This window comes from Anser anser, assembly GCF_964211835.1.
Source record: "Anser anser genome assembly, chromosome: 1".
NCBI lineage: Eukaryota > Metazoa > Chordata > Aves > Anseriformes > Anatidae > Anser > Anser anser.
The window spans coordinates 81,219,588-81,247,582 of record NC_139720.1 but is presented as its reverse complement, the minus strand read 5'-3'; the positions used below and the strand labels follow the sequence as shown (position 1 = coordinate 81,247,582).

At 39.2% G+C, this 27,995-nt stretch overlaps 2 protein-coding genes across 3 annotated transcripts in view; both read right to left on the bottom strand.

The window, feature by feature from the left end:
• The window catches only part of LOC310899721 (uncharacterized protein), a 46,245-nt gene that overhangs the window by 15,853 nt on the left and 2,397 nt on the right, over positions 1-27,995 (bottom strand). For both annotated transcript variants that reach the window (XM_083836524.1, XM_083836525.1), the window contains exon 2: positions 5,392-5,529. In XM_083836524.1, the coding sequence (XP_083692650.1) occupies positions 5,392-5,529 (138 nt within the window). The remainder of the gene's footprint in view (positions 1-5,391; positions 5,530-27,995) is intronic.
• LOC310899744 (uncharacterized protein) overlaps positions 15,222-27,995 on the bottom strand; it is a 71,159-nt gene continuing 58,385 nt past the window's right edge. The window contains exons 8-9 of the mRNA XM_083836591.1: positions 18,073-18,278; positions 15,222-17,327 (exon numbers count right to left, since the gene is read on the bottom strand). The gene's annotated coding sequence lies outside the window, so the exon portion shown is untranslated. The remainder of the gene's footprint in view (positions 17,328-18,072; positions 18,279-27,995) is intronic.

The window sequence follows — 27,995 nt, the reverse complement described above, 5'->3', positions numbered from 1 at the left end:
GAGATTTTTACGGCTCTTAAAAAGGGTAGCACCAACTATCTCATGACCATTTAAAACTATCAATATTTTGATTTCAAAGATGCTCATTAAAGGAAGCATTATGCATAGAGGTCAGAGACCACAGGATGTTGTAAGTCAGAATCTGTATATGAACCAGGGCAAAAACTGGAGACGTGGCACTATCTAAGATTCAGTGTGGTCATATACCTGGAAAGATTATTAATTCACATCTTCACATGCCAAACACCTGATATGGAACATGAAACAGAATTGTAGGTTTAATCTTTTGCTCTACAATTTGAAATATCAGCATCAGTTTCTTAAAATGCAGTCAAAGATAAATGCATGGCATATGCTGAGGCGATACTGTGGTGAGTTCACTAGATATCATGGGATGCAGAGTTGCAATAGAATATGACAGTGGATTTCAATGGCCATTTAAAAATGGCTCCCTTCTTTCAATGCTCCTCTTCCTGCTATGTCTGAATCAGCTGGCTAGTTTGGGGAAGAAGAATAAATCATTCTTGTTTGTACTTTTTTCTCTTTAAGACTCTTCAGTACTTGATTATACTATAAAGCCCTATAACTTTAATCTGTAACTAAGAATTAAGCAGTTTTACAAGCACGTTTTAGCTTAGAATTAAATTAACTTTCATCTAGAATCTACTCTCTACGTTCTCTGAAGTGCATCATTATCTTTTCTACGGGAACAATTCCCTATTCCATATATGAATAGCCTGCTTCCTGAAACCAAACTCATGTATGTAGAAACTCAGCATTATGAATTAATAAAGTCCTTTCCTCACTGCTTTCATCAAATAACACTGAATTAAAGAATTAATCCGTCTGCTGTTTACAAGCTGGCTGAGGAAACTAGAGCTCCTGTGTCTGTTAGATTTCCAAACAGGGAAATGATGATTTCAGATAACTGAAATCTTTCCCTCAGTGGCATCAATGGAATGCCAATTACAACACTGCATACTAAAGTATGTATCATGACTGACTGTGATTTTGCTGGCAATAACTTAGACTGATAAGTTATTTGGCACTTTTCTAATATACAGGGTAGTCAATCATATCACAGTCAGCAGTTGAAAAATATTTGGATCTCATGACATTTGTGATTGCAATCTGACAGGAAATATATGAAAATAGTTTTAATATGGAAGAGTGTTTTTTTTTTTTTTTTAAGAAGCTTAAGTGCCCTGGCAGCCATGAGGGCCAACCATATCCTGGGGTGCATCAAGCATGGCATTGCTAGTCGGTCGAGGGAAGTGATTGCTCTACTCTGCGCTGGTGCAGCCTCACCTGGAGTACTGTGTGCAGTTCTGGGCACCACAGTACAAGAAGGACATTAAAGTGTTGGAGAGTGTCCAGAGGAGGGCAATGAAGATGATGAAGGGCCTAGAGGGGAAGACATATGAGGAGCGGCTGAGGTCACTGGGCCTGTTCAGCCTGGAGAAGAGGAGGCTGAGGGGAGACCTCATCGCAGTCTACAGCTTCCTCACGAGGGGGAGTGGAGAGGCAGGTGACCTATTGTCCGTAATCACCAGCAGACCTGCGGGAATGGTGTTAAGCTGAAGCAGGGGAAGTTTAGGCTGAACATCAGGAAGAGGTTCTTCACTGAGAGGGTGGTTGCACACTGGAACAGGCTCCCCAGTGAAATAGTCACTGCACCAAGCCTGTCTGAATTTAAAAAGCGATTGGACTGTGCACATAGTCACATGGTCTAAACTTTTGGGCAGACCTGTGCGGTGCCAGGAGTTGGACTTGATGATCCTTATGGGTCCCTTCCAACTCAGGATATTCTATGATTCTATGATTCTAAGCTTAATACAGGTCATGAGGTAGAAGACTGTAACACCAAGCTACAAGAGGCAGCAAGATGAAGAAATTCAGTTTCCCTGTTAATAACACCTTTAGAGACAAAGGGTTCATGAATCACTGTGCACTCTTGGCTACCAGCTGTTTCTGAGGAAAGCCTGATTCAGCTTTCCTATAAGGTTCAGAAACAGCTCTGTAAACCTAGTTTTTGCTTTCTGTCTGAGAATATGATTGAAGCTGAACAACAGGCAAAGTAACCAGAAAGTTAGGAGGCCAGTTCCATGCGAGGATTAAAATAAAAAAACAAGTGTGTATAACTGGCACAAGCTGTTACCACAGGAACCCAGAGTGGGAACATTCCAGGCAAAACATTTCATATTAAACAGGTCATCTAAATTATGTGAAAAACAATGTACACAAAAGATTATTCTTCATCCAGAATGTGTTGTTTGGGCACATATTTTGCCAGGAGCAAAAATAATTGCAGTTCAAAAAGGCGTCCAAAGAGTGTGTTCTCTGACTTGTCATGCATGGCTTCAGACACCTCAGGACCCTGTATTTTCCATGTCTCTGGTGAAACATCACTGCCCAACTATGATTAGGACAAATCACAACAGACAAGATAAATGCAAGACGATAATTACTTTGCTGCAGTAGGAGGAAAAATTTCCTCTAGTACTAGCCTCGCTCTTCTGTGTTGAGAGGAGCAGACCTGAAATGCCTGCCCTATTGATTCATAGAAAAAAAGAAGGGTGCAAAGTCTCTGAGGAAGGAGATGTGCAGTGCCAGGCTGCTCCATCCTGAGATTTAACAGCACTGTGGAATCTGCATGGCCATGGCTCAGCCAACCATTTAAACATACACTCAAGCCCATACCTACTTAGCAATGCACTTAAGTATGTGCATTACTGAATAATGATAGATGGCTGAATCAGGGCCTGAGGGAGCCAATAATGTTCTGAATTTATCATGCTATGGGGGCCTTCCTGCAGCATGAAACCAAGTGATGGAATTAAAAATGGGAGAGAAGTACAAATGGGCTCAGTTAATAAGCTTAACGGCTTCATCCAAGGTGTAGGTCTAATAACTCACATGCTAGAAATAGTAGATAAGATTACACAGTCCTTTGGCCTTAGCAGCATTTTTCCATAGGTCTTACTGTCGACACGTCATCGCTAATCTTGTTTTCCATTTCTAGTGAGTATTTTATAAATAACCATTTTGATTCTACAGCCAGCACAGTGACACAGCATCAAGCCGTTACTTTTAGTTAAGTGCTGAGCTGAATATTCTCTAAAAACAGAACACAATAAAACCCACAGCCAGTCTTATGAGGCTTCTTGTTAATATCTAGTGAGTCAACAGATTGCTTTCCCATTTACCCTAGCTTTTATTGATGATGAAATTTAAATTTATGATGAATAAATGTGCCATCAGTAAAATACCCCCTTTAGGAAACAGAAATGTATTATAAGAGTTAGAAGAAACCCCCAAAAAATGGTTTCTTATATTCAGTGTTATACATGCATCTTCATGGACTAGGCAGTGTCATCCCACAAGAAAAAAAAAAAAAAAAGCACTGAGCACTATGAGAATAATTTGCTACAAATTGTTCAGATTAATATATATGATTTTATAATCCTACACTAGCATTTTATCTGCTTTTCTAGGCTGGCTTAACAAAAATAAAATTCTGCATTGGGCAGGTTGATTACGTTTATTTAGCTGAAAAATGTATCAAGCCTAACTCAAAATAATGAGGAGTCTGAAGAAATGCCGCTGTATCAGAAAACAGAACAAAACAAGAAAAAGCAAAAAATAAAAAGTCTGAGGTCACTGCATCCTTAATTCTTACCATTCCACATTGTAACAAGCTGGTGCTGAGCACAGTTTTATGGACCTGTCTCTATCATACGCTGACAAGACAAAGAGCAGTTTCTAATAGTTATCTATAGCAAAGTATATAAAGTATATGAGGAGGTCATTTGTCACATGTTGGACACAAAAAAAAAAAACAAAAAAAACAACCTGCTCTTAATTTTTGACTCACTTTGGCTAAATCCAGTTCCTAGCAGATAGGCATTGTACAAAGAAATATTAGTGTAGTTGTCTTTAACTGGTAAGCTGACTTGCAGTCATACAAAAAGGGAAAGTCTGAATGCATGTAGAAGCTCATCCATAATGTCTCACCTTCATTCAAAGAATAGCATGTTTCAGTATGGTTGTGTACCACAGCCCTAGCCGAATAGCTAGAGCTCCGCATATCTGAGGTACTGCAAGCATGTTAAGATCAGGTTACAGGCATATTTCACAACCATGATTAAAGACACTTAGCTGGAACAGTGTAGAGGGGGCTTATTTTTATAGTAACGATGTCACAACCAGATAATGGGTAGAATCTGTCACACAGGAAAGCATCTCCCACTTGCTGCAGTAAAACTATAATGCAGGCACATCTCAGAGCCCAGGCTCATACATCTGTGGTGATGTGATGAGGCCTCTGGAGATCTCTGCACTGCCATGCTCTCAAGACCAGAACCATTACACAGAGCATTAAGGTGATTATCTGGCAGAGAGCATGCCCAGAGCAAGATGGTTGCAGCAGAAGGGTCTGAGAAGAACAAGTTATTTATTTCCCTTCCTTCAAGATTCAACAAGTGCATGCAATAATTCCCTGGCCATTCTCCTATCCCACCAGCTCAAATGCTCTCTCCACACAAGTACTGCATGCAAACCTGCCTTGTGACACTGCAATACCATAGCCCCAACATAGGACCTACCTATAGGACATATAGCACCTAAGCCATAGGACATATGGGTAAAACCTGGTATAATTTGTGAAGGCAAGGCAGTCTTTCTTCCCTGATAATGAACAGCATGGTTTCTTTTTATTCCTTCATCAGACTGCATCATATATCACTATTTGGCAAAGATACAGTAATTATAAGTGAGGCATTGTTAAGCAGAGGAAAGAGATTATAAAATGAAAGAGACTATAACATTTAATATAATATGTTAAATTATTTTTCAAAGCCTCAATGACATATTATACCAATAACATACCAATAATAAAGAATTAAGTAGGGTAATATTTATGAAGAAGAAAAAACAGAAAACAACTTCCTTCACTTGTTCACCTAACAATGTCTTATAAAGTGTAAAGGCTATTCCACTGAGGCCATCACTTACAAAATTCATACAACTCACACCTTCAAAAAGACAATTAAATACATTGATAGTAGATCCTGTAGAGACATACTCTACTAATATATATACCCACTATTTCCATACATTATTACTTGCAAAGAGAAATTTCCTTGTATTGTGAAGCAGTACTAATCTCAGTTTCTTGCTAGCTGTATAGAAACTCATGACCTCTTTTTAAAGTGTGCTTATTAAGACTGGACAGAAATCAGGTCATTGGGTACAGGGATGAGATATGAACAATGGCTCTAAAGAGCCTAAATACTTCAAACTGGCAGCTGAGCCAGCTGAACACACATGAGTCTGCATACACTCTAATATTTTTTATTCCAAGACACATTGCATACTTTGCAATTAACTTACCAAAGACGTAGACCTATCAGGAAGTCCACAGTTTACATGCATGCTCACAGGAGTGCTTGCCCAGCTGCCAATACTAGTTGTATCCTTGGGTTCTTGATGTTCTGGGACAGGCTCATACAAGCTGTCCATTGAACCCTCCTAAAACAAATTGAAACAGATTTTCAAAGTTGAACACTTGTAAACCCATTTTAAGAAAAAAAAAAAGAAAAAGAAAAAAGCTTCAATTTTGTATGATTTACAAAATAAAAGACTGATTTTCATCCATTATCTTTTGAAATCCTTCATTTCTTCTTTCTTTAAAAAGGATATGGCAATTGATTATAGTAAGCACCAGAATGCTGGAGTTCATGGTATCACAACATAGATTCCACAGATTGGCAGGAGTAAAGCTGAGGGTACAATAAAAATGAGCATTATCTGTTCAGGAGGAGTTAAATCAGGTGTATATCTCCTCCTGAATACTACAAGAAATTTCTATGAAAACAATACATTATGAAAATGTCTACAAAAATATTAAAATGTTAATACTTGTTATTTATGGGAAATGTTAATTTGATGTAAAAAGCTAACCCTATTCTATAGCAGTTAACAAAAACAATGCTGCCAACTCCCAGAATTTTGAGCCATGACTTCAGCCCCCAAAGTCATGTCAATGGCTAGAAATGAATTAAAATGGATTCCATTTGCATTCAAATGTTTGAACTTTATGTTATAATATACATGTTGGCTTTTTCTCCAGCCAAAAAGAATAGACACATTTTAACAGAAAACAAGATTTTCACATTTAACCCACAACTCCAGGATCAAATACTTCATATACACACCACCATTCCACCATACAAGAACTAACTGAAAGCAGATGGCAAGACTGAAAACACTAACTAATAATCCTAGATTTTAGATGTTGCTATTTGATCTGCATTGAATATTTTCCCAATGAATTTTGATCTCTGATTTTAACTGCATTAATTAAGGAATAAATAAAATTTTTAGCCGCATGACTTGTAGCAGAACACCAGTATTGAAATCAATGTGTCATTTTATAAAAATATTTATTCCTCTAGTACAGAAGATAAACACAGATGCATATTTGAAGCTATATTGCTAATATGTAATGTTTTACAGTCAATATGACTGACTGGTGAACAGCAGTTCAAACACGATTTATTTTTGCAACCACAATGTTCATCTATGGAACTTCATTTGCTTCAGTCTACTAGAGTCTTGATAAGCTAATATAAATGCTGTGGGAGAAATATTACAGGTTGTACCTCTTGAAAATACTTATTATATTCCAGGATTCATTCTAGTTGTTAATGAGTTAAAGCTTCCTGGCAATGTGGCAGACGGGTTATGAAGCAGACTACTCATGGCTGGTGCACCTTACAGCCAGCTGAGCCTGGGGCTTGAAAGCAAATACATTTATTTCTGCTTGGACCTGGCTCAGTATTACAAGAGTTTTGTTTGTCCCACACTTGCATTTTCTAAATAAGAATGCCCACTAAAAACAATTGTTTGACCACTGGTTAGCAAGGTTTTAAAAACCCCCATTAGAAGGAAAGATGAACATTTGGGTTAAGAAAATGGGATACTAGCACAGACAGCAATCAGCGATGCTCAGATCAAATACCTTTAAGACCTTCTCATATTGAGAAGAGACATTTTTCCTTTGTAAACCAAAGGTAATTCAGTAGAGTCTGAACAGATTAAAGTGTCTGGTATGCCACCAGATCTACAGACTTTCCAAGACTATGATGAAGAAAAGTCTGTGTGTCTCCATATGCAATGACCTTTCTTATCTCATTTCTTCTAATAAGCATTCATACAGTACCTTCCAAAAAGGCGTGTATATTTTTTAATAATCTTCAGGAAGAGGACAGGCAGGAGAAACTATGCAAAGACACCTTCAAAAGAGTGATATTTTTTACTTTAACTGTGTTGCCATGTAGCAATGATGGTTCAGGCTCCAGGTCTGAAGTTCTGGAGTGAAAATTTCTGGACAAAAATGATGAGTTTAAAACCTTGTTACACACTTCCAGGATTCACGGTGTAAAAATGTAATCATATACTTCTCCCTCAATGGGTCGTAATGCTGGATCTTGCTGAAAAGAGTATTGGATTAAAAGTTGAAAGCATAAAAAAAGCATAAAAGAGTGCCTGTGTGAAAGGTAGGGGGTGGGAAGAAGTGGGGGCGAGGCAAATGGGGGGCCATGAAAGAGGAAGAGGAAAGGAAGGTGGTGTGAGTGTGAAAGGGGTAGGAGAAGAGGGGACATACAGAGGGGCTGTGAGAAAGTGCTTAAGGAGGGGGGAGAACGTGCAAGGAAGCCCAAACAGGAAAGAAAGGTTGTGAAATAAAGATGGAGTGTGGGGGCATCAGAAAGGGCAGGTGCACATGGAAAAGTAGAGTGCAGAAAAGAGCAAGTGCATGTGAGAAAATGAGGGCTTGAGAAATGTGAAGGTCATAACAAAGAGGGCATGAAAAAAAGCGTGTGAGGAGTGGAGCACATGACAAAGTATGTGTACATAGGGAATGATGCAAGGGAAAGCTAGTGCTTGAGCATGTGAGAAAAGGAGCATGTGCATGCAAGTGAAAGCATGTGGGAAAGAGCACACCAGAAAGTGTTTGTGGAAGAGCGAGATGGCACAGGAAAGAGAATGATGAGAAGAGAGATGGCATGAGAAAGAAAGCAAGTACAAGGGGATGAGAGAGAACAAGCACAAGGTTGCAGGAAAGAAAGTGTGAGTGTGACAGAGACTGGGCATAAGAAAGAGAGCAAGGGCGTGAGAAAAGGAGTGGGCTTTGCAAAGAGCATGCCATCATCCAGAAAAAGTGAGTGGGGAAGAAAAGAAGAGAATGAGGGAGAAAGAACAAGGGAGAAAGTGTGAGAGAGAGTGTGAGAGAGCAGCATGGGAAAAACGGCATGTAGGGACGTAAGAGATAGAAAGGATGAAAGGGTGCAAGCTGCCAAGAAAGGGGGTGAGGTCTCAAGAACTGGGATTGCCAGAAAGGGTGTGAGGAGAGGTTTAAGAGCACAAGAAAGGGAGTGAGGTTGTGAGAAAGGGAATGAGCACACAAAGTGCATTGTTGTGTGTGGGAGAGCACAGATGCACATGGGAGAAAAAGTGAGTGAGCAAGAGCTGGGGGTTAGGGACAGGCAGAGAGAGAAAGGGCCTCCAAGAGAGCTCTCAAGAAAGAATAAGAGAAAACTCCCCCAAGAAAAAGCAGGCACAAGAAAGGATGGGCACGAGGGCACAATACAGAGTGCAAGCGTGCGAAGGGCATGATCGTGTGTGATGAGGAGTGAGTGCACACATGAGAGAAAGAAAGAGAGGGTGAGAGAGATGAGGGTGGAGAAACAATGAAAGGGACAGAGCAAAGAGAATGAATGAGAGAATTGTTGAGACAGAGGGAGAAAGACAAGGGGATGGGAAACAAGGGGGAAATAAAGTAAAAGTGTGAGGGGAGAGAAAGAAAGGAAGAGAGGAGAGAGTAAGAGGGAGGAGAGGAAGAGGGAGGGAAGCGGGATATGTGCAGAAATGAGCAGGGAGGGAAAGAGGATGTGCACGTGAGGAAGCGGGTGCAAGGACATGAGAGGGTGAGACTGTGGTTGTGAGGAAGGGCATGGCAGTGCAAGATAGGGTGCAAGAGTGCAAGAAAGAAAGGAAGGGTGTGAGAAGGGGAGGAGGTGTAAGACAGGGGAGTATCAAATGCAAGAAAAAGCGAATGCATGCAAAGGAGAGTGAAAGCATGTGGAAAAGCTGGTGTGAGGTTGCAAGAAAGTGTGTGATGTTGCAAGAAATAGTGGAATTAAGAGAAAGGGCATTAGGGCATAAGAAAATGAGCATGCATGAGGAAAAGCAAGCACACTCAATAAAGTGCACGTGATTAAGGGAAAGAGGGGAGAGAAGAGGTAGTAAGAGGACAGCTAGAGGGAAGAGAAACAGTGAGGAGAGATGGTGAGAAAGCAGTGAAAAGAACTAGCATGTGAGAAATTGAGAGCATGAGAGAAAGAGAATGCTTAAGAAAGGGAACACAAGAATGTGTGAGCATGTGCAAGAAAGGAAGCACAAGAGCATGAGGGAGCACGAGCATGCAAGAAAGGGAAAGTAGTGAACAAGGAACAGAGCATGAATGCACAAGAAATAAGGTGTTGAGAGAAAGATGGTGAGAGAAAAAGTGTGCGTGGAAAAGCAAGCATATGGTTGTGAGACAAACTGAACATGAGGTTGCAAGAAAAGGGCATGAGGTTGTAAGAAAGAGCATAAGGTTGCAAGAAAGGGTGTAAGGTCAGGAGAAAAGGCTGTGAAAAAGGATGTGCTAGACTGCATGAGAGAAAGAGGAGGGAAGGGAAGGGGAAGGTGGGACAAAGAAAGAGATTGGCAGAGGGAGAGAGAACATGAGAAGAGTGTGAGGCAAAGAGATGTGGTGGGAGAAAGAGAAAGCACACGCAGTAAAGTGAGGGTGTGACAGTGAGAATAAGGTGGCAAGAAAGGGTGCATGGTTGTGCAAAAGGGTAAGGGCATGAAAGAGGTTCAAGGAGGGACATGAGACAGAGAGCAATGGTGTGAGGAATGGAGCCGGCTTGAGAAGTGTTATGACTGTGCGTGAGAAAGAGCCAGCACGGGAGAATGAACAAGTTCATGGAAGAGAGAATGAGGCAGAGGGAGCCGGTGAGAGAGAGAGAACACGGGGACATGCAAGGAAGAGACTGAGCATGTGGGGAAAGCCTGTGTGAGGGCATGAGAAATGAGAAATACTGGGTGTGGAAAAGGTGTGGGCATAAGAAGACATGAGCACATGCAAGAGAGCAAGCGTGTACCAAAAAAGTGTATGAGAAAGACAATGCTATGCCAATAAACTTTTCTGTTACACAAACACTAAGTCTCGTTTAAAAGCTATAAATATGAAAAATCTCCAGAAAATCCACCCCTTTTAACCTCTAATTCATACAGCACTTCCATATTCACTTCCTAAAACCTGCTATTTTTACTACTGTTTCACCCGTAAGACACATACAAAACAGAAGTTGTTAGGCCATACCAGGAATTCTTTGGATACATGGGTATACGGAGACACAAATTTCTTTATCTGGCAAAATAAGGTCAATATTTACTTATTCTGAAAAGGGGAAATGTAATATTGGTGCACAAAAGATATTGCTATTTTGCTGTTGTTGGGGTTTGCTAGGACACAAAGATCATTCACAAAGTAGTGTCTAGGTCTGCCCCTTGCAACCAACATCAGTCAATGAGAGAAAATTCTTTGCAGATATGAGCTGGTGTAGACTTTGCATTTACTCAACTCCTTTAGTACTTCTGAGCACATTAAATGGCACAGGACAATACAAGAGAGAGCAGAAAAAAACAATAACTTAATTCTGTAGTACCTAGTACTTCTTTCTCCTACACTGTATAAGAAAGCATTTTAAAGCCCTTTGCCTCAGGAATTTTATGGGAGAAAAGATTCTAATTCAGAGCTAGAAGAAAATAGTTGTCTGCAGTTCTTTACTTTTCATGTTATTATTATCATGGTGTGCAGTGACTACACGAATCATAAGGCAGAGAGAAGCGCATTTTGCAATGCAGTCAGATCATTCTCTAACTCAGTGTTTAATTGTGAACTCCTGTGTATCACGGGGTGACAACTAGCTAGCTAAAAAGAACAAGAAGATGACTACATGGGAAGCATGGGAGCTCGAATGCTCAGATGTCTTCTACTCGCACTATACTTCAGAGAACGTTCCTTCCACATTCAGTTAATTTTTTTTTTGTTAAAACACATTTTAAAATAAAATCTATTTCTGAGTAGCATCATGTCCCAATGCCCATTGCAGCATTAGAATCTTTCTATTTATTCTATGGTTTCTTTAATGTAAGGGGGTTCCATGTAGTTATTAATATATCTATCACACCATTTTTTAATATGAATTTTCTCTGTATTCTTCACAGTAGAAACATTAGTTTAGTGCCAATGGCTGTTTTAGTTAATAACATTAGATGTAATGCATTTTACGTTGCAGTCAGCACATCTTTAAACCAACTATCAAAAAAAACCATAACTAGTTCTATGCTACTTAAAATCACTGAGCTGGTGAGACTTTCACTCAGTACTTTACGTTTTACTACCAAAACTGATAGTAAGAAAGCTACCATATGGAAGAGAAATAGACAAATGCAAGGGATCTTATTTGGCTTAAACCCAAAGATTAGTGCTTAACTCGAATAACTGATTTGAGCATCCATGTGATTATGAGTGTTGTGTCCTTTCCCTAGCTCCCTTCTTTCACGGGTTTCTGATATATATGTGTTGTCACCCCTGAAGCATCTGAAATTCTCCCGTCTTCATCGGTTCCATTGTTAATGCTACTGTTCACTGCTAAAGGGTTGGAAATAGCGTTTAAATACTGCCTTTGTAAGGAGCTTTTTCATGCCCCTCATATCCACTTTGTTATGGATACTTTACTGAAATTCAATTTTTCTTTGAACCAGAAATACATCTGGTTGTACATCTCTCTTAGTAAATGAAATTATGGACAAGAACAGTCCATGACACTGTAACATGATCATCTGCAGTCCCTGACTCACACTTGTCTTACAGTAACTAAAAGGCATCCAAATGACTTCTCAGCACAGTTCTTAAAACCCCATCAAGATGATACTCAACAGGCAGGTTGCATGCAGCCACCTTGTTTTGGAGGGTTTGCTAGAAAAGGCCTAAGTTATTGCAACCTTAGGAGCCTCAATGTCTCGACATGTTCCTGGGCGTGTGTGTTTTATTAGTAGAGTTGCAGACTGTGTCTTTCTTGTGGGTCCAAGAGTACAGAAATAACTAAAAGCTTGTAATTTTGGTTAACTGCACACCCATGTTCAAAGATGTCCCCATCAAAGGTGAGCATTACGCTGCTTCCAGGAAGAATGCTACCAAATCAGTAATATAAGCACACAGTCTCAGAAAAAAAAAAAAAAAAAAGAAATGAAAAAAAAAAAACAAACCACCCAGAACAGGATTAATTGGAGGTGTTCCAGGTGAACTGATGTTAACCACAGAGTATATAGTCTGCAGATTTGAGACTTGATTCAGGAAAATAATATAGGAAAAAAATCTACCTCAATTAAAAGACTAGATGTTTTAACAATATTTTCTATTCCTTAGATTTGTAGGATGCTTCCATTTAGTAGGCAGGCTATTAAAATAGATGATTTGAAGACATAACCCTGCAATTGACACAGTAGCAGTGCTTGATTTGGGTACCTCTCCCTATTGCTCTAAAACCAAACAGTATTGTTCTGATTTAAGCACCTGAATGTTAAGCACTGTAAGATGGAAAAGACACTGCAAATTTTGAGTGTAAGGCTGACATTTTAACATGATATGTTTACAAAAGCAGAGACATTTATGCTTTAGACCATTTTGTAAATGGAAAAAATGGCACAAGGTTATGAAGGAAAGTCTGCACATTTCTTGAGACCAAGGCAAAATTAATCTCATTTGAGAAAACAAATCATTATGAAGTTAACTGAGAACACAAAACACTGCTGGGGAAACACCCCATGCCGGAGCACTCATAGCAGGAGACAACAGGCCTACCAAGCAGCAACAGGAATTATTCCAGTCTCAACTATCTGCTTCCCAGGAAAGGGCAGAGTCCTGTCCAGGCTTCCAGAGACCTTACAACCCTCTTGTAACTTGAGTGTCTTCAGCCTCCTTGTCACCAGTTGCTGGACTGTCTGTAACACTTGGTGGTTCCTCATGCTAAAAATTCGTCTTAGTGATAAGGACAGTTCCAAAAGCAAACCCACAGAAACTCAAATCTGACAACAGAAACTGATGTTCCTTTAACTACCAGTTGTTCCACTGCTTTAAATCTGCCAGAAGTCTGGTTCCACCCTGTTTTCAAACACAATATTCTTGGCATTCCCTAAGATTATATCTTACTTTGTCCAGTATGTTCAGTAAGGTAGAAAAGTATTTTTTGACCTATACAACATTGTATTTTAAAATATATATTCATGCATATGTGCACACACACACGCTCATTGCAGTGAGTCTTCTTGGTCTATGTGAGGAAAATACTTCCATGAAAATACTATTTTTGGAAAGCTCTTTTAGTTATGTCTGCCAGTAGTCTAAGATTCTTCTATGGCTGCAGGTTCAATATTTACACCAGATGTTCACGTGGTATAAAATATTTCAATTCATCATTGGTCATTTTACATCTGCAAAGGAACTGTCTCCTCTGGTGCTTTTTAAAGATGTTTTTAAAGTCTAATTATTTTGTTACTGCACATTATTTTTGACTTGCCTTTCTTGAAGAGAAAAACACCCTCATATCTTTTTTGCTAGTTCAGCCACTGCGTTGCCGGCCTTTTCACAGCCACAGACTGAAAAGTAGCTAGTGTACATATTTGGATCACTAGCTCATTTCCAAGCTAGACAATCTGATTACAGAAAGAAATTGCACTCTGTTGCATGCACAGGGAGGAGTACACATGGCTCTGAGTTTTATGAAATACAGACCCATGCTAGTGACTTATGAATTATCTTTAGATCTCAATAACTTGTGAGAAGTTTTGCCAGCTGCTCAAAAGATTACCACAGTAGACAGAATGGCTCCTATGGAAAGCTTGTAATGAATGGAGGTTATCTTCTTAGCAGCAATCTTTAAACAGAACTAATTTCATTACAGAAGCTATCATGGCACTAGCTTTCACTTGCCTGAGCCATCTATAATTACTGTAGTCATTATGTTTGTCACAGAAACTCTAGTTGATGCACAGCCCGCATAACATAAAACTGCAACTTGACCTGCACTTGCCCACATGATCTATCCCCCATTCTGTTTAAAAGCTGATTTCTCAACTGTTACAATGCTCAACACCTTAAAAAGTGAACTACATAGAAAACAAGAAGCTGCCCCAATGAAACAATAAAAAATTGATAGAACAGTTCTGTCCCAAAAACCTGCAGAAACAAGTATTTTCAAGATGTTACAGATTGTACCACAAAGCCATTGGTAACTTTGAACAAATTCACAGGTATTCACAATAAACTGTGATCAAAAGTGTCACTGAATTCCCATGATATTATTTTTATGAGGGGACTCTTGTCACAAAATCCTGATATATCATTGTATTTTACTTTAAGTACTCCAAAACAGCTTTTAATCCTCATGGTCTGGAAAGCACCAATACTCTGTGCTGAGATTAGCATTAGCAACTAGCAACAATGGTTTACACAAAGCAGCTTCCCTATTTGAATTTGTATAAGTGCGGCTTGAATATTGATTTTTATTTTCTTTCTAAACATATGGGGAAAAGATACAAAACATCTGGACAAAAGATGAAAAAATGGGCAAACAGATCTCCTTTTCTGTGTAAATACTGCAAATATACTCATCTAATTACTACTGCTAATACTGATCATTGGTATTGGCAGATGGTTAAGCTTTTAAAACAGAAACGGTTTCTATGGATTTCCTACCCTGATTTACCTGTTCATTCTGACCAGTAGTCTTAGGGCAAGAGAAAAGGAAAAAAAAAAAAAAAAAAAGAGAGAGAAAAACAAACAAACAAACAAACAAATCAAACAACAAAACAAAGAAAACCTGGAGAGGGTCTTAGATCAACTCCTCCGTCCCTCAGTAAATATCGCCATATGATTGGATTAACCCAGAAGACTATGTATTCATGCTTGGCTAATAGAAAACTAATGCTGTAAAAGTTCTAGCAGATTTCCCAGACTACTATAAAAGGAAATCAGACACTACTATCTCAAACAAAATAACTTAAAGCAAATTATAGCATACATATATTTTGTAATTTTAAGACACATATGTTTTACTGTGCTGGCGTCAAATGTGTAATGTTTAAATATGCAGATTTTTGGAATAATCACAGAAGTCACATAGCACATTTGTAATATGCTTTTTACTTTATCTTATTTTTACTGAATCATGTTTTGTTATGTATAATTTCTCATACATAAATTCTTTCCTCTATGTTAGAGAGAATCATTGTCATTACACAATCTTTGTACACTTGATGATACAACACCTTGAATTTTTTTCCTTCCAAACACACCCACTGGTTCAGTTTATCAGCTCAGCAACCCTGTAAAGAAAAATGTGTGTGTACACTTACCAGAGAAAAACAGAAAAGATTCATGTTGCTATTGAGATCCACTCCAGCACCCCAAAATTCTGCTCCAAAGAACTCCCACTGCACAATGCAGCTCCTCCTTGCTCTCCCAGCTGTTTGTACATTTCTCCCTGCAGATTACTGCAAGATAAAATCCCTGCAATAATCCACTGGATTCAAAGCCCATTATCAAATGAGACAGGCTTTCTCAGGACAGTACAAACTGTTTTCTGAATTAATGAACAATGTTTACAAACAAAACAAAAGCATGGTCTGAATGATTATGATGGGTTCAGGATATGCTCTCTTGTTGTTTCCATTTTGTTTATCATCTAATATAAATAAAATTATTTATGCCGAAGGCCACCAGAACATAAAGCTAACCCCAAAGCAACTCTTCACATCTTGCTTGTATTTTCCAAAGAAGCAGATATTCTTGGAAAATACTTCATTTCTATACAGATTAATTAGTTTACAAAATACAGTAGCTATTCACTGCATTTAGAATGGAAGCATCTTACTTAAGTACCTTGAAAAAGAAACCTATGTGCCATAATCAAATTATAAAGAAAAATATATCACATTCTCTTTGGGGCTGTACACTAATGAATAATTACCAAACCAGTGCCTGACATGTTGACTGCTTGATGATGCAGATTAAGATTAAACCAAGTTTGCTATTCGAAAATATGGCAAATTTGGAAATTAAAAAATTGTGAATATTCAAAGCTGATTCATGGGTTATAATGAAACTTTTCCGTATATACTTGCAGGCAGATGAGGGAAAATTAGAAATAAAAACAGTAGCCTATGTGACTAACTGGTAAAAATCAACAAAATTCCATCAGCCCAAGGAATTCCCATGTATTCATTTGTTATGGAGTAGAACTACAGTCTGAAGAAGAAGTAATGACATAGAGACTGTGAGTCTCAAGTTGTTTCGGATTATAGAACATGTAAACTTAATCTGTTTTTGGAATAATGTTCCCTTGCAACCCACCAGTTAACCTCCCACAACTCTAATGTGAACACTATGATATTTGGTTATATGAATGCGTAGTTGCTGGTACCAAAGAGACACAAGTTGAAATTCCATCAAAATGGAGAGGTACTCTCATTTTGTGACCGAGAGCTCAATTTCCCTTTTATAGGGATTTATATTAGTAAATGCCAAGTATCTCTTTTATTGCTCATACTTCTGACTACTTCAGTTTGTGCAAGTCATTTTGCAGTCTGATTCTGCACCCCCGGTGCATTCAAAACCTCTGATTTTGGCAGGATAACTACATTTTAATATAACTTATTTTCTACTTTGAACAAAACCCAAGCAAACCTCACAAAAAGGCACTCAGACAAACTCCAGAGGACAGATAGGACATAACATGAAAAAGAAAAGAACTTCAGTTTGTGCTTTCCCTATTTACTTTGATGTATATTAAAGTCTATAGAAGACTTGAAGGCTTTTCCCAGGCCTCCTTTTTAGTTATAATTTCAGGTTGGTTTCACATATTAGAAAAAAAAATGGTTTGGCTATGAAGAACTTTATGAAAATTGTTATAGATAAACCCATTACACTGGAGGCTTCTCATTTACTCTTACTACAAACTTGAGGAATACTAACAGATTTTGTCAACTACCACCTAGTGACACTTTTCTAACATGATTATGCACAAATAGACATATGAGAGACCTCACTGACCACAGATGGGCTTGCATTTGGTTTCTGGCTCACTCAGTAGTTTTCTCTTCAGGGACAAATTTTGATCCTTTCTGTGCCTTAGGTTCTTCAGCTGGAAAAACTGAAATAACAACACAAACCTCATATGCATAGTACTATGAAAGTAATGATGAAAAGTACCCTAGCCCAACTATGACTTTTTTTTTTTTTACACATATTTATAGGAATAGCTATCTATAAAACTCTAAGAAGACTAAAAAACTGGTAACATGACTAAGGAATCAAAACCTAAGTAACTCAGGGGGATGCATTTTGTATTCAGACTGGTTTATTTTCTGCATTTTTTTTTTTCTAAACATTTTTACTCTCAGACCCCTGGGAGGAAGTTTATTCATTTTATACCACAGATCTGTAAGTTAAGTGTGGCTAAGGAAGCATGGATCTTATACTGAGCTATTCAGTTTACATTTTGCTTATATGTGCAGACACACAGAAAAGAGGATAGTTGAAGACCAAAAAAACAATTTAAAACATAAAAACCAGCCTGTATCTCTGCTTACAGACATACACATATGTGGAAAGTGACTATATAGCAAAGCAAAAATGCAGAGCTGTACAAGGTAACCTTTTATGAAGAGAGAGAAATGCTCATCTGCTGACTTTCTAAGGCATTGGGCCAACTCTTGTTTTAGTTGTTCTTGCTTCACCATTTGGACAGGTGCAATTCATCACATCAAGCCTGAAATCTCGTGAGCTAAGCACTAGTCCACTGAAGCAAAATGTGAAAAACAGAGGCATGCTTTCCTCAAATACAGAGCTGAAGATTGCAACTGGGAGTGACACAGGTTTAAACTTTGTGAACATGCCTCCTGAATGGATGTCCCAGATGGCTTGTCTTCCTTCATTCTCCAAAAGGCAGACCTCCAGCATTCAATTGCTCTCATTTCATATCCTGGTGTATTAGTCCTTCAGTTTCCAGCTGTATCAGCTATCTTTGTATATCTGTACTGAAGACACTGCAGCGTTTGTGAAAGTTCTTCCAGTAAGGTATAAAATATTCAGTTCAGATATCCTGCTTAAGAAACAGAGAAAGTTAACCCACTCTGATTTCCATTCTGCTAGGGTAAAAGCTTTACACATCCAGTTCAGATATCCTGCTTGAGAAGCAGAGATAGGCTGTGGCAGAGATAGGCAGAGATAAAGGCTGTGGACGTGGTCTACCTTGACCTCAGTAAGGCTTTTGACACCGTTCCCCACAACATTCTCCTCAAGAAACTGGCTGCTCGGGGCTTGGACTGGCGTACGCTTCGCTGGGTTAGAAACTGGCTGGATGGCCGGGCCCAGAGAGTTGTGGTGAATGGAGTCAAATCTGGTTGGAGGCCGGTCACTAGTGGAGTCCCCCAGGGCTCGGTACTGGGGCCGGTCCTCTTTAATATCTTTATTGATGATCTGGATGAGGGCATCCAGTGCACCCTCAGTAAGTTTGCAGACGACACCAAGCTAAGTGCGTGTGTCGATCTGCTCGAGGGCAGGAAGGCTCTGCAGGAGGATCTGGATAGGCTGGAGCGATGGGCTGAGGTCAACTGTATGAAGTTCAACAAGGCCAAGTGCCGGGTCCTGCACCTGGGCTGCAACAACCCCAAGCAGAGCTACAGGCTGGGAGATGAGTGGCTGGAAAGCTGCCTGGCCGAGAAGGACCTGGGAGTATTGGTGGATAGTCGGCTGAATATGAGCCAGCAGTGTGCTCAGGTGGCCAAGAAGGCCAACGGCATCCTGGCCTGTATAAGAAGCAGTGTGGCCAGCAGGTCGAGGGAAGTGATTGTGCCTCTGTACTCGGCTCTGGTGAGGCCGCACCTCGAGTACTGTGTTCAGTTTTGGGCCCCTCGCTACAGGAAGGACATGGACGTGCTCGAGCGAGTCCAGAGAAGGGCGACCAAGCTTGTGAGGGGTCTGGAGAACAAGTCTTACGAGGAGCGGCTGAGGGAGCTGGGCTTGTTCAGCCTGGAGAAGAGGAGGCTCAGGGGCGACCTCATCGCTCTCTACAGTTACCTGAAAGGAGGCTGTAGAGAGGTGGGGGTTGGTCTATTCTCCCACGTGCCTAGTGACAGGACGAGGGGGAATGGGCTAAAGTTGCGACAGGGGAGTTTTAGGTTGGATGTTAGGAAGTACTTCTTTACCGAAAGGGTTATTAAGCATTGGAACGGGCTGCCCAGGGAGGTGGTGGAGTCACCATCCCTGGAGGTCTTTAAAAGACGTTTAGATGTAGAGCTTAGGGATATGGTTTAGTGGAGTACTTAGTGTTAGGTCGGAGGTTGGACTCGATGATCTTGAGGTCTCTTCCAACCTAGAGAAATCTGTGAATCTGTGAATAGTTAACCCACTCTCATTTCCATTCTGCTTTACACATAGTAGTCTTCAGTAAGGACTTCAAGGAGGATCCCAAAGGACAGCTACAGATAGTCTAGATATGAGCCACTAAGACTCTAAAGACTGCAGACTTGCTATTACACATTTTTAAATACTTAGAATACTAAGACTCCTCTTACGAAAAGTTAGCATTGTGGACCTCTACTAATTCACTGTTATAGCCATCTGTACAGGTCAAATTGATACTTGTAAACCAGAGATGACATTACCCATCATGTTCCAGCCCTAGACTAATGGATAAATTACCAACTGTGAGGAAGCACCTAATATAATAATTAATATAAGATGCAATAGTTTATAATTGGTTGGTCAGGATGAATCATATAAATAAAAGCTCAGCAAGAGTTCTTAATGACACTTGATATCACAGCTCTTTGTGTAAAGAATTTGAGCTATAAAAAGAAAAAAAATCTAGTAAATAAAAAGAACAAATTTGAAGGTAAAGTCAGTGTTGTGACATCTATGTACATTTTATCTGACATAAAAAGAGCAATTTGCTGCAACAGCAACACAGCAGAGCAGCAAAAGCATGTTGTGAGAAGGGTAGACAAATAAGTTTTACCAAACAGGAAGCAGTTGAAACCTTCACTTGCTAACTCTAATCTTGCGCTACTGTTAGCATTTAATCTCTGTGTTCACTGCTACATGGTTTCTACATATCTGGGTTCTATATCTGTGCAAATTGTTCAGACACCATTAAAAAGAAAAAAATGCCCACAAATTGAGGCTTTCCTATATTGAGGTTTCTGTTCCTAAACAGTGAAAAGACTGCATAGCTGAGATCTCAGGCATTCTTGGCCTCTTCAGAAGGCTTGATTTCAGGCTATTCACAGTAAGTGGCAACATAAAATCTAGCCTGGTTTACAGCAGTCGAGGTCAAACCACGATTCAGGTGCTTGTAATTCAGTCTTGGCTGCAGGCTCACAGACCTATGCTAGCCTTTCTACTGGTGCAGCTTCATCTGTCACTGTGAAAACTCACCAGCAGAACTGTGTGACTCACAGATGAGTGAGTCTGAGTTCTTTGGCTAACTGGACAAACAAATATATACTCAGTAGTTTTAAACACAGTAGTTAATTACTACTTACATTTGAGTAAAGCTGGAACAAATACTTACCCTCTTTTCTTCCCCCTTCTTTTTTTCCTCCTATAGCACAACTATCCTTAATGAAAATGTGTCTACTTTTCTGATCATCATCTATCTGTCATATGAGCATCTCCCCACAGATTTAAAACCAACAGCAGCAATGCTATTGTCTGATAAGCTATGAATGTTAAATATTCAAATAATCATATGGTGAGCAGTCACGTTTCTCTATTATCTGCACATAAGAAGCTGAATTATTACTTCATCATTAGCTCAAAGTAAATGTAGTGCATTACTACAGTGCTACAGAGGCTCTGCTGGTAGAAACTGGGAGATTCAGAAATTACAACTCAGTTATAGGCTTTCTCTTGGTCTCCCATTTCTTTGGAAAGGGATTGTGTGTCTACTTTCAGGAAGTGCCTATTCAATATGTTCCATATTCTCTAACATATGAGGGCAACCTTGTGTTGGCACAATGGATAAAAAACCTGCCTTATTTCACCTCCTTCTGTTCACTTTCAATAAGCAGATGACAAAGCTGTTGTGTGCAGAATGCTTTTCTTGTTGACCCACTACCCATGACGAGTGCTCTTTGACAGGCCACTATTTGATCTTAGGAAAATGCTATGATAAAAAAAGTTTAACACTTTCTATCATGAACATCCCCTGAAGATACCCCAAATGGTAGAAAGCTCCATTTCAGACCACAAACATATCAGAAGCTGTAAGAGCTACTAACATTTGATGTTCCAGAATCAAATGTTCCAATCATTGGTTCTAAATTACAACTACTTAATAGTTGGGAAAGGAACCATGAAGTACTAACTAAAAATCTGATTCTTTAAACATTATTGATTTTTTTTTCTTTTAGAATCTCCTTCAATTTAGAGACAGCTTCTTCATTTCCACCTTTTACATTCAGCAAGTAATTAAATTTGGTAAGGAAAAAGCTTCACAACTATCCCTACCTCTGCCAAACTGCAGTACTCCCCTTCTCCTTTGAAGAGACAATTTTACAGATGCAATGATTGATTCAATACAGCAGCTTTTACACATTTGCAATGAAGATTGGCAACACTGTTTAGCTCAGTTAAAGACTATTTTAAACTCACTCAGCACAAATAGCCATAACATTTACTTCAGCTCAGAAAATCAAGCAAATAAAGACACAAATAGCCAATATTCTATAACTCACAATCAAAAAGGCAAGTAAAACACTCACAATTTCCAGAATCCCTCTACAGGTCTATGTCTGTTAAAGTCACTGGCAAAATTCCCATTGAATTCAGTTAAATCAGAATTTCATGCACCTTCTCCTGCTAACAGATCGCATTTAGTCACATCATAAAAGCACATGGTATTTCCCATGCAATTCATAATGTTCGGTCATGTTTTGAAGCCAACATTGCTTTCTGGATAAACAATCAGATTGTTCTTTCCCTTGTCCCAGAAGACTTACATTTTTCTTCAGAGCAGATATATTTTAATCAAAGGAAAAAACATATCACTGTTCTAGAAAGGAAACATCTATTTCCTAAATGGGAGGGCCAAATTCTATGCTCCATAATTTTACTGAAACTCCATGAATCAGGCCCACATATTCTATATTGCTATCTAGCAATATATTGCAATTTAGAGGGAAAACTGCTAACTTCTCTCATCAGGCCAATTTATATACTGCCAGACAAAACTGATGTCTACAGTGAATTATGGGTATAGGAGTCATTATCTTTCAGAAGCACCTTGAAAACGAGATGTCTAATCTCAATAATGTAAGTTTCCTGGTTAAATAAATCCCCTGTGCTTAGTAATTCTATGCATTTATAGAAGAGATGTCAACCCTCTACCTCCTTAGACCTTAAAAAACATTTTAAAGCCTCAAGGGGATTTGAATCCTCACTAAACAGAATTGATTTCTATACTTACTACTTAGTATTTTTAATCACACAGTTCATGCATTTTTTTTATGTAATGGGCTAGTAAACTCAAAGAACCAGACTGTTCTCTAAACATTTGTCTTCCCATCACCCTGTATTCCATTTATTTTTGATGTTTTTGTTGGTGGTGGTGCTGTTTTATTTTTTGTTTAATACCAAGATGACAGTCTTATTAAGCACACCCTGCCTGCAATGGCTCCAAAAAATTAACATTGCCTTCTGAGTCTGTAGCCACCCAGGCCCTGTGTTAGCATTTAAGAACAGAACTTTGAAAGGCCAGCAGAGGTTTTTCCAATCCACTCTGCAAGAGAGATTGCCTTGCCACTTTTGCCTATGAGAATTTAGGTTAAGAACTTTAGTCATTCCTTGAGGGACTGATCCAAAGCTTAATGAAGCCAAAAGGAATGCATCTATTGATCTAAGCACTCCTGGTAACTTTACTCAGAGCTCCTCTACTAATTATGAGGTACATGCTAAGGTGGGTACAGCCTGAGGACAGTCGTTCTAACCTAACTTGCACCCACTCCCTGCAGCCATAGCCACACACTTCTGCTCCCATGCACCTCCTTAAATCCAGGTGACACCCGCAGGTAGCTGTTGACAGCCCCAAGCTCCAAGTGAAATAGAAAAGAGCCAGCTGACTCACACAGCCAACTGCACCTAGATAAGTAGCCTCTGAACAGAACATAATATTTTGTCTGTACCACCATTTCATCTGCAGTTTTCAGGCCTGGAGCTGTTTCATAGCTAGCCAATTCAGACTTGCATCTGCCTATATCTGTAGACACAACACCAGATGCAAAATCTTCTTCTGTCCTTCAGGAGTCTACACTGAGACTCTTTGGTCCTGTCTCTCTACTCACATTGAGACAAATCAGCAGGAATTCACTGGAAGCTAATGAAACCACTGTAGCATCGACAAGAGAAAAACTGAAGACTAATTTTATTGATGAGCTTCTACCATATGTTTTAATTTTCAGGTTTGTGTTAGTCTAACCTTGTTGAAAATCATAATTAGAGACTCAGAAATTTCCCATTCAGTTTCCAGATACCTCGTGGTTCCTTAGCTGATTGAGATACATATCTGCTGCCAGTAGCCCATTCTCTTGGGCATCATTCCAAATAAATAAATAAATCTGCTGTACAACCATCACAGTTTGATCACACTGGCTCTAAGTTTGGCTCAATAGTTTTTTTAAAAAAATCTCCTAATAAAAAGCATTTCTTCTTTTATACAGAGATGACCAGCAATCCACACAAGTTATACATTAAAGGCTATGCAGTTAGTGTCAAGCAAAGCTTTTCTCTTACACTCTGCAACTTAGGTTTCAATCTGTACTTAGTAAAATATAGTGATAAAACCACTCTAAACCAGTTATGAAGTGTGAGTACAAATGCATCCAGGAAGTACAAAATTTGCTTAAATCAAAATGGTCTAAACACTTCAGGACTGTAAATACAGCCATGAGCTGGAATCAACCACATGAAATTGCTCATGTTGCAGCAAGGAATACGTGCTGCTACACAGAGCATTTCTCCCCACTTTATCCTTTTGTATTGCATTAACAGCTACCCACTGTTTGGACAGACCATTTGTATTCTTTGGAAGTTAATCTGAATAGATCCTTAGTTGGTAGACATTAGTAGAACTTCATATTCTTCAACAGAGTTATGTCAACTCGTCCAATGTCACCACAGTTACAACTGTGCAGCTAATTTTTACTACAGTGCTGTTTTTTAGAGGCGAGGATACATCAACTGATGCAGTGGCAATTCGAGCTGTTTACATCCCTGTGCATGTGATTTGCAGAGCCTCCAGCTTGGAGCGTCCTCGGTTTTGACTATCCATGACCCTGTTATACTGTCTTACTTCCTCTCCATGTGTTATAGCACTTTCTTTCATTTCTACAAACATATTGTGCCATGTGAGAGACGAACTCTATTTGCCACTTAGGACCTCTTTAAAAAACAAGTGGCAGCCTTTATGCCTTGTGGCAATTCACACCTTCGTGTTCCTGCAAAATATGCCCTGTCTGTACCCACTGTTGGATAAATTACCAGCATTTATTAAGGTAATTGAATATGCAGAAGAGGCTGAAATTAAGGGGGAGAAGTCTGTACACTGCCATCAGGATATGTTGCAGGAACGACACATAGGATATCAGTGTGTTCTAAAATATTTGGGGAAAACAAAATTTAAATTTGATTATCACATGCCAGTAAAAATTTGTATCCACTACACACTGTCCTCACCAGTCACATTAAAACCAGACTTATCCAGTGGGAACTGTAGATGCCATCTGCATCCCTAGAATAACTTTGGCAGCATATCAGCATATATTCATTTCTGTGGGGAACAGCCTTCCCTGCTGTAGCTGAGCCCTCATGGTACTTCAGACTGCCAAATTGTCTCAGAGCTAGTAACTGGATATTATTACTCACTTAAATCCATCCTAGTTAAACAACATGCTTGGAGTTGGCAGTTCCTGAAACTTTATTAAAGGTTGAGTAGGTAACCTTCCCCCCCCATCCCCCCATGCCAGTTTAGTAGAAAATGATTACCTCAGGCAACCCACCAAGAACCTAAGATGGATAACATGAAAAATGGAACATACATGAAAAAAACAGTCTAGAAAGACTTGTTTAGGTAATTTCACTGTTGTTCTGCTTTAGGAAGAACATGGTCTTCCAACAGGAGAATGAGTTATCATCTTAACGAATTACAGGTGGATTGAGAGGGGAGAGAGCAGTGCACAGCAGTGTTTCTGTATTTGCATAGGAACTTCTACCTCGCTATACTAACTTTTTTAACTGATGACAGAAAAGAACAATCAAGACATTTCTTGAATAATACTGGCATCTAGAGATCTGCAAAAAAGGGTACATGCAACAGATACAGTTACAGATCAAAGACTTGTACATCAAAGAGTGACCCAGCCCCCTGTGACTCCCCCTGCTCTTTTATCATTCAAATTCTTCAAAGTAGGAGTCAATGGAATAGATTACATTTTTATCCTGGATAACCATGGAACAGCCAAAATTTTCCCCTAACTCTATTCAATCCAGATGTGGTTCAACAACCTGTTACTCTAACAATGCACAAAAAAAGAAAACCACTGCTATATGCAGAAATAATGTTCACAAATAAGCTATAAATGTCCACCAGGAACAGATTAGTGAATCACACACATTGTTTAGTGCTACAGAAGCATTTTTACCCAATATACCCAGTATATAGTTAGAACTTCAAAGCTGGCTCTGCTAGATGTACATTCCTACCTTCATCGTAGGCACTTGCATGGTACCATTATTCCCACATTCAAAACATAACAACATTTAGCATAGTTATCCTTTGAACATCCCTATGACAAGAAAAGTGATGTTATTCCCATGTTATCACACAGTTGGGCATATTGTCTGTATCACTAAAAGACATAATCAGATATATGTAATCTATTGCTCACTGATGGTGGGATGCCTGAATCCAAAATACTGATTTTTAAATCTGCAGTTTAAAATGCTTCCTCATTCTTCAGGTGCTTAAAGATACTTAGAAATGTAAATTTTCTCTATGAATAAGTCCAGACACTATATAAATCTTGGCATTATTGAGCAGCTAGACAGCTATTCTACATTTCGGTTAAATCAGGATCTGTAAATTGCATCTTGTTCGTATGTTAACTCAGTGATTAATCTGATTGTTGTCCTCAGAGCAAATAAACCAAACAAGCTTTGAAAAGAACAAGGCAAATGGACTGGACAGGATTTCCCCCTCCTGCTGCCTCTTACCTGTCAGCCCACTTGCTGCAGCCCAGCCATGGCAGCATCCCTTCTCACTGGGGTGATTAGGGTTCAAATTTTCTTCATGGATTCTGTTCTCCTCTTCTGTGTGATTTCTCCAGCCACCAGGTGAGAGACTTATCTGAACTGTGTTTCTCCTACTTCAGACTCCTAAATTATCTGTTCTACTTTATACATACTAATTAGATCTGTTAAGCTAACGGGTGTGTGTATGAGTACATACGTGTGCATACGTTTGTGTAGGTCTCTGGCCTGGTTGTTAGAGTAGTCACTTGACAAGGGATACAATTGAATTCTCCAGGTCCAGCTCCAATAAGCATTGAATATTAATCTAGTTCACTGGAGCAGAAATGAAAATCGCTGCAGCAAGTATTAAAATAAAATGCTTTGGAGGAGTGGTTGTAGGTGCTCAGGCAAGAAGTTTGCAGAAGAAGAACCAACTCTCCTAAACACTCCACCAAGACATTTTTTTTTCTTCAGAATAAAACTGGAAACAGATTATTTCTCTAGCTAGTTTGAAAACTGTGCAGGATATGTAGTACAATTGCCATTCTCTAATTTTCTTGATTATCTCTAATGTATAACCCCTGGAGGGAGAAAGGAGGGCATGCATCTTCCTCTCTCAGCTCCCCCTGCTCAGCACCTACCTTCTTACTCCAATCTCTGGGAACTTGCAGGAGATAAACTGTCAGGATGAGGAAGGAGACATTTTATAAAGACAAATGCAATAAGCTGATTACTAGTAACTTGCTGCTGTGCATAGCTGTGTGCAGCATTATCCACAGGCAAGCCAGATCATTTTGTCAACAGCACCTTGCTGTAAAAAAATCAACAGTCAGATTGAGTGGATATAGGAAATCTTATTAAAGAGCAAATGATACTATGTGAAAATTGAGTAGGAGAGGATAAATGTGCACGCATATGTCCCAGCCCAGAGCTGTAAACTGCTACTGCTACTAAAAGCGGTGTTATTCACAGCCACAGCTCTGCTGGGTGTCAGTTTACACTTACTTAAAGAAGGCATATTATTTATCCCACAAACAGCAACTGAGGCATAATATGCTATTAAGGGATTAGATAGTCCAAAAGAAAAAGCACAATATGAGGGCTGGAATTATTTTTCTGAATATGACTAATAACAACTTCAGTCACTGTTGGAGACTGGATACTCATGCATTCTTCTTCAAATGTCTTGGTATACCTTGGCACTATGTTTGCTCATGTGCTTTTACATATTCAAGAGATGCTTTCCCATCATCAGAAGGTATCCTACACTTGCATATTATCCATTGACTTTACATTAATCCTAGCAGTGGAAGATAAGCTAGATCCCAGCCTACAAAAAGCCAGTAGGAGCAAGGATTAATATGACAAAAATTAAGAGATGAGAAACAGCTGTGGTAGCAAACATTTGCAGTGAAAACTGGCAAAAAGCACTTGTAATAGAGAGATTCAGTACAACTGTGTATGAGACTTCCAGGCTTTTACATAGAGGTTCTAATGAAATTTGACATAGAGGTCTTATGGAAAAAATTTA